Below are 12,377 nucleotides of genomic sequence, written 5' to 3'. Positions count from 1 at the left end.
GACAGTAACTCTGCATTACTAACGATTCAATTTGAGCGTGAACAGAAATACAACTACTCCATTTGAAGAGAATAAAAGTATATAGGCTGGGCTGCGCCCTGGCATCTAATTTTCTTTTAAAGGATATGGATGATGAGTATATATTTGTAACTCGAACCACCTGATCAGAGCTGTTTCTAACCTTTCTTTTGGTTTGTTTACTTCCTTAAAGAACTGCTACTAGTTTCACATGCATGGATTTTTCTTTACCCTGAGTTTTCAGGCAAAACAAAATACTCTGTTCTTACCATGACGGACAACCTTGGACAGGGAATTCAGTTAAGCATCCCTGATATACTGCAGAATATATATATATATAATGTGCACTGATATACATACACACACACCTCTTTATATGGGTCCACAATAATCCCGCTCTTTGTGGTGCATAAAATGAAATCCATTTCACATGCTAACTGCTACCCGTTACAATACACGAGACAAATGCAGATTCAGCAGAGATGTTGACTTTGATCAACCATGCATTAAAACAAGCTGTTTTTACTGATTAACATCATTTACTTTGATTTATATATTGCACATAATCCTATTTTTCACCATGAATATTACTTCCTGAATTCCTAAATCTAAAAATATTCTCTTCTCTTGAGGAACATGGCACATAGAGCTAAAGCATTTCCACACAGAGTCTAAGAACTTGTAATTCTGCTCCTGCAGAATCTCTTCTCATCTCAAGAAGTGGGTTCCAATCTGAGGATGAATAGTAGGGAGTTTGTTCCTCTTCAAACACTGCACCCAAACCGCCTTCAGTTGCAGCTTCTGGCACCAGACTGGCTGATGGTGCTATGTGCCATTTTTCTTCTCTGTTTGGTAATGGATGAAAAAGGAGGCAATCACGCTTCATTAGACACCACGCATCCCACAGAGCTTTTTGCAAAAACAGGCTAAGTACATTTACACTTTTGTCTGCACAAGGAGAGACTACGTCCTGATGCCCACAGAGGAAAGAAAAAGCTTGAACCCTCCTGCCCCTTTTGTATGAGTTCAGTAACAACAAAAAACACTCTGAGTCCAAACATAGGTGTTTAGAGGTAAAAGCTGTTAAGAGAACACTGTTCCTGTTCAGCAACTTAAGTGACATCCCACATGTCTTCTGCTCACTTCAGTAACTGGTACACAGGAAGAAGGATGAAGACAGCTGCTGCATGCAGGTTAAAAAAAGAAAAAGATCTTAAAAAAAAAACCCATAACCTGAAGTCCCATCTTCTTCAGCACAGTCTACTGGAGCCATCCATTAACTGAATCCCATCTCTGCTGATGTTTGAAATTCAGAAAGGAGCAGAGTAAGCAGGCATCCTCTGGTGGCCTTCATCAGCAAAGCAGCCCAGGCAGTTCACTTGCTGAGAGGCAGCCACAATCACAATGAGAAAAGCAGATGTCCCCTGTTATTGCCTGACTCCACCAAACCAGAAAACAGCCAGCTTTAGGTACAGCTTGAGGGTCGTTGCTGTTCTGCTTTAGACATTGTTCTGCCCTGAAAATCAGTCCCCTCTGGAGCAATATTCCAAGGACCATGCTGCAATTTCCACAGTTGCAAAATTACCAAACAGTGATTGAATGAAATAGAAGTAGCTGATTTGTAAAAGCAATAGCTTATTGCTAAAAGCAACAAGTTAACAAATATAATACTATCTTTACAAGCCATGTTCTAGCAGCAGCAGAATTTGATGAAGACCACCACAGGTCTGTCTACAGGGAAACCAGCAAGAGCCTCTTTAGATTTAAGGCTGTGTCTTCTGAATTACCATTTATATACATTTTGCTTGCAAATATACAAACAGATTTACATTGGTCACCAACTTTTTCAGAGTATTTATCAGAGTTTGTGAATATTTCTGTTTCAGCCAGGTGGATACACGCTTGTGGTGAAAGGGGTATTGGAAAACTGACCAACAAAATTTTTCTACTTTTTTGCAAGTCTCCAATTACTCACAGTCTGCAGTTATGTTACCACGAACACCCATCCTCATTCTCCTCCATCTGGCTGTCTAAAAGTGCACTCGCTTCCTTCTCCGAAGTCAGTTTGACTTAGCACAGACAGAGCTGTTTAATTAGCAAAAGCAGCAGTGCAATCAAGCAAATATTTTACATTCTAGACCAAGCTATAATGTCCTCCCACCCATGGCACTTTTAAGGTCTTATCACTTTTTTACACTTTTTCTTTCACTCTACATTGTAAGCAGCCTCATCTTTGGGACAAATATCGTTATTTCAGGCAATATTTACTTCATAGCTCATGACTCTCCTTGCCATTTCCTTACAGCTTTTCCACCTACTTGTAATTACCCTTTCATCTGGCAGTTTTCATCCAGTCTGGCAGAGGTTCTGTATCCAAATACAACTTCCTGTAGTTATGGTTCCCCTCTTCAGACACAACTTTATACACAAACACTGCAGTCTTATCATATTATTTTTAAGTTGAAAGTGCATTTTATCTACAAATATATAAAATATTAAAGAGATTTCTGTAGTTTAGAGCAGTTGCTGGGGGCAAGCTGGATGAATACTGAAGGTAATAAAGCTCTGCGACACTGCATATGAATCATCTCACTGTACTATTACAAACTGGGTACTAAAAATGCAAATGTTGAAGTGTTATATGAAGAATATACTGCAAGAATATTAATTTAGCATTGATCTTTCGGAGAAACACAGTTTTAATAAAAAGAAGTACAGCTTGCTGTGTCCTGTAGTTTTTACAGATCAGAGACTAACACATCTGTTTAAAACAGAAACAGCTCAAAATACAGAAAGTCCTATGGCGACACTTCACTTTTCAACTAAATAGACTGCAAGATTCACTATGATTCTGAGTATGGCGGAGGGGATGACAGAGAAAATCCAAAATGAACAAATACAGAATGTTCAAATTCCTAATGAGCATCTCATGCACACTACGTTGCCTGAAGCTACATCACAGCAGGTAAGAAACTGTTTAAATAGGTAAATCACAATCTGGAGTATAAAAGCTCTTTCCAGTAAGAGTTTTCTACTTTTATTTTTTATAAGATTTTGTCAAAAGGCAACCTCTATTGTATACTGAGTTTTGCTATTTATACTAATGCATCCAACTATTACAGAACTGAAGGTGAACTGAAAAACCCTCTGGAATCTTCTCTTGCCTTATCACCAAATACTAACACACACATTGGGGGAGAACTGTATCAGTTGGTCGTTTCAGAGTACAGACATGAAATACAACTTGAATGAAACTGTTTTCAGTCAGATTTGTTAACGCATTACTACACCATTTACTTCAGTTGGTTCAGCAGCATGTCCTCCTTCTTAAATTCTTGCTCAGCATTCACTTAAGGTTAAAAAAAAACAACCAAACAAAGAAGAACAAAAAGGGGACAAAGAACAAATAAAGCATCTTGTGCCAGAGCTTCATCCCTTCAGTAAAAACTACCTGGTTTCTCAAATACCAGTAGATAAGAGTTCAAAGTAAACATTTCTGAAACATCTCACATTGTTTCGGCTGTCCTCTCAGACAGCAGAAAGTGCACTGCTTGTGCTCATGGCAACGTTACTTTTGATTACCATAACACCACGGAAAGTGCAGCAATGAGAGCAGAGCAGCAAAATCCTAGGCTGCAGCAACAGAAGACTTGCTCAAATGCAACAGATGCACACACAGAAACTAAGAAAAGAATCTACTTACCTTCAGAAGGCCTCAGGCACACAGAAATCTCCAGTGAGATACTCTCACCCCCAGTGCCAACCCTTCAGTGAGGGCTAGGAAGGGGTGGATCCTGGTTCCGCCCCTTTCAGTCACTCAGGTGCACTGCATTGCACCTGGGCTGGCCCTGCCTTCCCACCAGGTGCTCAATCACTGGTTCAGGCCATGACTTAGCATTTTCACTGCAGTTATGTCTTCGTGTCTTCTTTAATTATGTTGCTATTTTGATAAAAAAAAATGCAGAGCTTCAGGATAGAGTTAACTGCAGTGTGTGCTGAGATGTAATACCATTCTAACCACCTGCTTGTAAGAAGCAGTCTAAGCACATGTTGACTTCCTGTAACAATCTGGTTGCCATCCCACTTTTAAGGGTATTAGGAACTTAGTCCAAAGGCACAACCATAACGAGTCTGCAACATTGTCAATTCTTTAAGATGTGGATGAAAGTCCTCACAAAGATCACTTCAAAACATGAAGATGTTATATGAAGCAAGAATTAAAAAGAAACAAAAATAGAATCTTTATCACTTTTGCTAAATTTCAGGAAGTTTATGGACCCTACCCCTTCCTTGCAAAAGAATTAGAGCGTTACACCAAAAGGAAAGTTGCTTTTCCTTTTCTATTTGGAGCTTCTTGTTGCAAAAGGCACAGCTGTTATAAATAAATAATCTTTAAAACTAACAGAAATAATTTATCCTATAGCCTTTCTTCCAGTATAAAATAAACAAGCTTATAAGAATACCTTCTCTTTATATTCATTGCTTAAAGGCTTGTATCCACATTTTGCATGACCTCACACTTTTCACAAAAACGAGTCTCCCTACACCTCTGGAACACAGCAGCCTCTTCCCATGGCTTGATTAGAAAAACTATTCACCTTCAGCCCCTAGATGAGTGCCAGGAGACACTTTCAATCCCCCCTTCCTCTGCAATCCCTACTGCTTATACAATGTGTCTCCATTTTGGGCCTTCCTCCCCACTCTATACTGTGGCTTTATTACTTCTACGAGTAGCAGTGTGCTTTGTAATACCAGGAGACAGGAAAGAACACTGACCTTCCAGAGACTGTTATCCTACTGTTAACCAGAAGATTATCAAGAGCTCTGGCAAAGCATTTGCCCTCATGTATGCATTAGTGAAAGTGACACCTTCTAAGTCTGGAAAACTTGTTAACAGATGACTTGCAATGAATGGTGCAATTATTAAAACATATTGCTATCTAATAGACTAGAATAAGAATTTGTTCTAACTTTGGTTTGGAAATACTCAGAGCCCAGTTGGTTATGCACAACTGAACCATCCTTACAGAAATAACACAATAAAATCCTCGTGTAGTATGCAAGTTATTTGGCAGTTACCCTAATACATAACGTCATAAGTATCTGTAACTGAAACTGTTGTCCACCTTCTAGTTGCCTGAAGAAATGAAAAAACAAACAAACAAGCAAGCAAACAAACAAAAAACTGAAGTAAATTTCTGTATCATAAATCAGTGTCTTTACACACTGAGATAATGCCAGAGAGACTAAAAACATCATGATGAGCAGTATTAGCCCACAGGTAGCACAACGGTTTTGGAAATGATTTTTTGGACCTATCAAAAGATAGGTAACTACTAAAGCAGCTAACATTACAAGAAGTGTGTAATTATTGGGGTGGGGAGAAAAGTAGAAGAAAGGAAATGCACTGATACTTACAAGATTTGTGCTTTTTCCATCTGCTTCTTTCATCACTACAGCCAATGAGTCGATCTTTGAAGCACGAGACCAGCCAAGCAATAGTTACTTTTCAGTATGGAAACAACTTTCTAAAGAGGCATAAGCTTTCAATAAAGAGAATGATTTACATACGCAGCATTTTGGCACCTTGCCACTGATGTACACCCTCTAACCAATTGCTCACACAGAACTGAATATTCAGCACATTTTGCATGCAGTACAAAATGGTTATTTCCTGAAGAAATTGAATACATTGTAAAATAAGCATATCTAGCTGAAAATTTTGGACGCTTACAAAACAGCTAGAAAAGGAGAAATAAAAGGTTAAGCAAAATATCTAGGTTTTATTTCAGCTCTGCCACTAGGCTCTTGAATGACCTTGAGCAAAAGATTTTACTTCCTAGCTTCTTCCATTTGTAAAAACAGCAACACAGATACCTACACCTGTAAAATAATCAGGATGAAGTCTATTACATGAAGTCTGAAAGTAAAAAGGGGTTCTTTGAAGCTTCCCCTTCCCTAACAGATGCATGAAGTGCCTGGGAATCATTTGTTTTTCTACCAAAATGACTTCTTCCTTTCAAGTACATTGCAAGGTTCTCAACTAGATGTGGTAACTCGGGAGAAGGATCTAGACATCAATGAAGGTATTAAAAATACCTGTTCTGTATGCAGCTGCAGATGAAAAGAACATGACATTGAAATGCATAAAGAATGGGCCAGAAAATAAGAAGAGCCTTTCCACTGCTTTTATATAAATGAATAGTACTGTTTCATCTGAAGGAGTGTTGGAATTACAAGTCATCCCTTCTTTATAGTGGTAGCCTAGAATGAGAGAAAGCTTCAAAGATAACTGACAAAAATGACTGTTGTTTTATTCCATCTTTGGACCAAAGGATCATTTGATGTAGAAGGAGACCAGGAGAAAGTATTCTGTCAGAACCAGAAGCAGTGAGTATAGCTTGTCTTGGGTTTGTCTCTGGAAGCTGACTGAAAGCTTTATCCTGTCTTCTTTTTTTCCTTCACTTGTCATGGAGGCAGGGGTAACAGTATTAACCAATACAAAGCCTTTGACATCAGCTTATTTTGCAGTCTTGTCTTTATTGGAAGACCTTGAAGGTCTCTCTCATTTACATAGCTGCAAGCTTCTGAAGAGCCTGTAGGAAAATAATCTCTCACAGTTCTAACATGGAGTTGATTGAGTGGAGTAAGGAGCATGATTTGACAAGATGACTATACTTGCTTTCCTTCCTTAAAGACTCAGACAAGTTAGCATGGCAAAATATGCAAATTAGAACAGATAAGTTAATTTCCCTATGCCATAAAAGAAACAGTAAAAGAATAATTTCAAAACCTGTGAATGGAAGAACTTTTTAAGACAAGAAAATTATAGAAGGCACCTAGATCAAGATTAAAAATGCAAACAACAACTGGACTTTCATTTATTTGTAAAATAACCCATATGAATCCACTAGCAACAACAACAGTGCAAGGGTTATTAGATCTCACACTTCAAGCATGAATTAATTTCTAATAGAAATTAAACATAATAGAAACACAATGTACTTTTGGTACTAAAATTAAGGGGCAATATGTCTAGCTCACAAAAGAAGGTGTTTAATACATACTCTAGAGATTGCTAGAAAGAGGATACTGATGTAGTAGGATTGCATTATGATCCAGGTTGAAATTCTTTGACTTCTATTGAGACTGCAACCCAAAGGCAATACATACACTTTCAATGTAAGGAAAACACAATGCAGCTCAAAATTCCCAGCACATAATCTTCATCTCAGGATTAAATAAATCAACTGAAATCGTTTCTTGGGAATCTACATTCAGCATAAGAGATTTACTTGGTACTGGGGTTTTTTGTTGTTGTTGTTATTGACAGTGTTTTTTCCATGTATCACATGACAGCAGCTCTACATTCCTCATCTCACTAAATCGTACGTCAGTGCATCATACCAGGCAGGGAGCTGGAGAGAGAGCCATCAGATCACTGTCATTTATCTATTGCCACTTCCAGCCTTCAATATAACTATCACTAATAGTGCAACCCAAGCCTGCTCATAAGTGTGATGTAGTCAAATCCTGTTGCAGTCCAATATTCCAATGTAGGTGTCCAAAATTCCAAAGGTATGGAACAAACTCTTCTGCATATGTTATCAGAATACACACATTTATATTTCAGCACTTACTTTAAAATCCCCAATTGCAACCTGATTAGCTTTTTAGAGGGAAAAGAGAGACAGTACCAGCACAATAACAACAAACTGTTCTTGATACAACTAGTATATATATATATACTGCATACCATGAGAAGGAAAAAAATATAGAAAAAGCAGGCAAGTGTGACCTTGTGTACATTTGAGAACGCATCTGGTCTCCTACCTGAACTGCAGTTGGTGGCATTCACAAAATAGACCTTTAAGAGCTTCGATTTTGCTGAAATATTGTGCTCACATTGGATGCATTTATCAAGTATGTAAAACATTGCATGGTTATAATACACAGGTTGGCTTCGGTACTAGAAAGATGCTACCAGAAACAAACTTCATGAACACAGCTAGATATTTAATTTACCAAGCAGAAATATGTGCACTGTAGAATGTCAAATAAACAGATGTATCTGCAAGGGAGTGAGCAGTGTCCATGGATGCATCTCCGTGACGTAGGCACAGAGGCTTTCTGTAGTCTGGCAGATACAACAGCCTTGTCGGGTTTGTCGTTTGTTTTTAAAGGGAGACATGACAGGTAACATTATCTTAACGATCGTAGTATCTTTGCTATGGATAACTCCATTTTTATTACGCTTAAATTTCTGTATTGAGTATTAAAGTACTATTTCAAAGCAAACGGTCTCAAATCAGAAGTGCACACGTATGTCTGGGCAGTGGGGATACAAATTCGAGAAGCTGACAGTAAAATCACAGACCCACAATCCATTACCAAATGATGTCAGTGCTGTAACAACACACTTGTTTTACTCTGTATTATTTTTAGGCATCATTTAGATATTATACACCGCAATTCGTGACACCAAGAGTGGGGATTCACAGCTTGACATGTAAACACATCGCAGGGAACAGTGATAACGATTAATAAACGTGCACCTTTCTGTAAACAACATTACGGCATACACGGGGTCTGAAGAAGCTGTGACCTCTCCCACGGGCAGCAGCGAGGCACAGAAGGAACGAGTTGCAGTACAAGTTTGGCTTTGGTAAATCACACGTATCTGTGTTTATCGTGGAAGCAAACGGCTTGGTTTACCAAATCAAAGCCCAGCTGTTAATTACCCTAATCATCATACGCATGCACTGAGCTAAGGCACAACTGCCGGCTCGCCACCGATCTCCTGAAGGACCTTCGCCCCAGTACGCATCTCAGCAGCTGCACCAGCACCGGTGAGCTCTGCACGAAAACAAGCGCGCTCATCAATATGAATTAGCGCACGTAGCGCCACAACCACACGGCATCCAAAACCAAGTCGTACCCCCCGCGCTCGCACGAATTCTTTATTTCACTGAACACAGGATACGCTGTTTCGGTGCGGTAGATAAGCTTTATTGAGCGTGCCGACGGACGCGGCTCCCGATCCCTGCTGGCGCTCCGGGGCTCCGGTCCGGGCTCCATCTTCCAGCCCCGCTTCAGCCCGGCTGCGGGCAGCCCCTCCCGCCCCGCGCACCGCCCCGCGCGCCTCACCACCCCCCCGGGATCCCGCGGCAGGGGAAGGGGAGCGGGGCTGTGAGGGACGGAGAAGGGAGGGGGAGCACGGGGCCGGGGGCGCGGGCACCTACCAGTCCGTGTGAGGCTCGTCGATGACCAGCAGCAGCTTGAACTTTCTGCCGGCGGCCGAGGAGGAGGCGGAGGTGGGGTCCACCAGCCCGGCCGAGGCCGCCGTCTGCTTCACGGCGTTGGACAGGGAGCTGAAGAAGCTGCTGCCCGCCGACTGCTGCGGCGGCGGCGGCTGCTGCTGGGGGGGCGCCGACTGCGGCGGCTGCCGACGCTCCGCGGCCGGGGAGCCCGAGGCGGGCGCCGAGGAGGCTGAGGGAGGCGGCGGCGGCGGCTGCTGCGGGTCCGGCCGCTGCAGGTCCGTCATGTAGCCATTGGGCAGGTTGGCGATGAAGCTGCTGTCCGAGAGCCTGCGCCGCAGAAAGTTCATCATCTGGCCGGGCGGGAGAAAGGCGAGGCTGTGGAGGGCGGCTGGACGAGGGCTCGGAGCCGGGCGGGAGGGCGGCGGGCGCCGCAGCGGGCTCTGCGATCCGCAGCCGGGCTCGGTCGCCGCCTCACTGCCGGCCGGGGCGGGGAGGCGCTGCCTTCACCTCAGCTGCTGCGGCTCGCGCGCCTCCGCCGCTCCCGCCCGCCTCGAGGGGGCAGCAGCGCGCGGCGCGCGTGCAGCGGCGGTGCGGAGCTGAGCGGAGGCCGCCGGGCGCAGCAGCAGCAACGCTGCGCAGCGGAGCGGGTGCCCCAGCGCGCCTTCTGCCGGGCTGGGTCTACCCTGGCGCCGAGCCCGCCAGCGACAGCGGCTGTAGCTAAGCTAAAACCCCGCGGTAAAGCATCCTTCGGGCTACGCGAGCTGCCGGGTTCGGCCTGTCACCCGGTGCAAGTCAGGGCGCGAGGCTGTGAGGTGCTTGGCGTCAACTGCGTGTGCGAATAAGGTTTTATTTATAGCCCGGGAAGCAAACAGCACGGGGCACAGCTGCAGAAGCACTCTCCAGGCCGAGCTGTTTGCGGTTGCGCTCAGCGCTCACCACGCAGGGACGGACTACGCGTGCCGTGAGGTGGCGCAGGGCGCAGCTGAGAGCATCGCGGCGGGAACTGCAGCAGTTGTGGGGAAGCTCATCTTGGCGGGAACCGCAGGCGTTGGGAGCACGTCCCCACGTTTCCTGAACGCCTCCAGAGACGATGACTCCGCCATCACCTTGGGCAGCCCGTTCCAGTGCCCGACCGTTTATTTTGGAGAATTCCTCGGTCAGTATAAGGACTATGAAAAACACCTACATTTTAAATCCATAAAAACTGGGGGGAAAAAACCCATTCATGCTGCTGGGCCACAGCATAGGTCACAGCTTTTTGCTGTGAAGTCTCAAGTGCTTGAACAAGTGCAAAGAGCTGAGGCCAGAAGTGCAGTTGGAGTGCTCCCATCCTTTCCCCAGCCAGTGCCTTGTGCTTCCAGAGCAGCTGTGGAGCCGTGCTTGGATCAGGAGAGGGCTGTTGGGACCTGGGGAGGATAAACTGCTCTTTGTAGCATTAGGCTGTCCAAAAACCTGGTTGTAAATGCAATTACACAGCTAAATGACCTACAGCACAGAAGTCGTTTGCAGGCAGTGGAATATTGCACTTTGCTGTGGCAAATGCGTGTGCATCATTTCCACTGGTATTACATGTTCACAGATGGCAAAAGCACAAGACTGAGGAGCTGTTTGTTCCTCCCCACTTTAACAGCTGCAGCAACAATCCCTCCTACCTTCTCTTCTGAAAGGCTGTAGACCAAATTAAAGACAAACTTAGAAGAGTTTTTATGGAGTACCAACTGCTTTGCTGCCCGCTGAAGATATTACTGAAAAACTCAATCAGTTTGATTCCCTCAAAAATTATACATATTTTTGAAATTGCTGTTCTAGATAGAGGAGTGATTGTAGAAAAACAGCCCCCTTTGGCCAAACTGCTTCCTATGCACTACCAGAAGTGCTGGTTTCACTGACAACAAGCAGCCAGTCTTGCAAAGAGAAATTAAGCACGGCAGAATGAACTACAGTCCATTCCACTCTGCACATTAACAAAAGTATTAAGCAGGGCTTTTTTGCAGGCCAAAAACCTACCTTCAGTGTCAGCTGTACTCTTTTGTATGAAGGCAAGGTATGTGCAGCCAGTGAATATGATGGGGAGCAATTTAAATGTCAGGATCCATTACTGTAAAATGGATTAACAGCTGATTAAACATCAGGCAGTTAGCTGGCTCCCATTTGTGGGCTGGAAGATCTCTATCCTTGTTAACATATTTGCGTGGAAAACTTGATTTCTGATTGATTAAATCTGATTCTTATCTGCGGTACTTTCTTGTACATTCTCAATGCAGCAAAGTAATTGCATTAAGATTATACAGACTGATCCTAACTTTAATCGTGGCCAACAGCCTCAGCTTGGCTGCTGGATGTTTGATGGAGCAGCAGAACCCCATTCACACACCTTGTGCACTCTGGAGGCGTACAACTGGGAAGAACAGGTATGTCCAACTTTACATTTGCTGTTTATATTCATTATGTACTACTCTGTTAGCAGCTCCTCTGTGATTAGGATGTACATGTTTTTTACTTCTTCCATTATGCTGATGACAATTATAAAAATTTAGAGTCATTCTCCAATTGTAGACTCCAGAGTTTTTAAAACATCTGTTAGATTACAGCCATTCAAAACAACCATTAAGTACTGTAATGACATTAGAAAGCCAGCACTGCACTAAGGTAACTGGCAGCAGAACTTGGCCAAAACCTCAATGAACTTGGTCCCTAGGGCAGAACAAAACAGAAGGCAGAGCTCTTCCTGTAGCTCCTACTATAAATGGAAAATTTTGTTCAAAGTGTATCAGTAGAATGACAGAGCGCTTGCTAAATATAATATTATGTAAAACACTGCCTGAAAGAACTAATAATGGATGTTTTTGCCCAACTCACTATTCATGATACTTCAACACCTCACTACGCATTTGTGAGTTATTTCAACATTGATTACATCTCTTAAGAAGTGAGAATAATGAATCACAGGTACGTTGAGTGACAAAAATCATAAATTGGGTCAATATCAAAGCAGAGAGTACAATGGAAATTTTCGGTCTTGTTTCCTAACAGAGAAAACACAATGCAAAAAAAGATCAAATTACTGGACATTAATTGTGTTGGCCAAGAATGAAGTAT

At 42.9% G+C, this 12,377-nt stretch overlaps 1 protein-coding gene across 2 annotated transcripts in view; it reads right to left on the bottom strand.

Annotated features, from left to right (window-relative positions):
* The window catches only part of SYN2 (synapsin II), a 145,030-nt gene extending 135,273 nt beyond the window's left edge, over positions 1-9,757 (bottom strand). For both annotated transcript variants that reach the window (XM_003641989.6, XM_040646674.2), the window contains exon 1: positions 9,261-9,757. In XM_003641989.6, the coding sequence (XP_003642037.4) occupies positions 9,261-9,628 (368 nt within the window). In that variant the 5' untranslated portion in view covers positions 9,629-9,757. The remainder of the gene's footprint in view (positions 1-9,260) is intronic.
* Between the last annotated feature and the right edge of the window lie 2,620 nt (positions 9,758-12,377).

The sequence above is a fragment of the Gallus gallus genome, chromosome 12 (assembly GCF_016699485.2).
Source record: "Gallus gallus isolate bGalGal1 chromosome 12, bGalGal1.mat.broiler.GRCg7b, whole genome shotgun sequence".
Taxonomy (NCBI): domain Eukaryota; kingdom Metazoa; phylum Chordata; class Aves; order Galliformes; family Phasianidae; genus Gallus; species Gallus gallus.
Note: the sequence above shows the minus strand (reverse complement) of the source record. Positions and strands in the feature narration are given on the sequence as shown.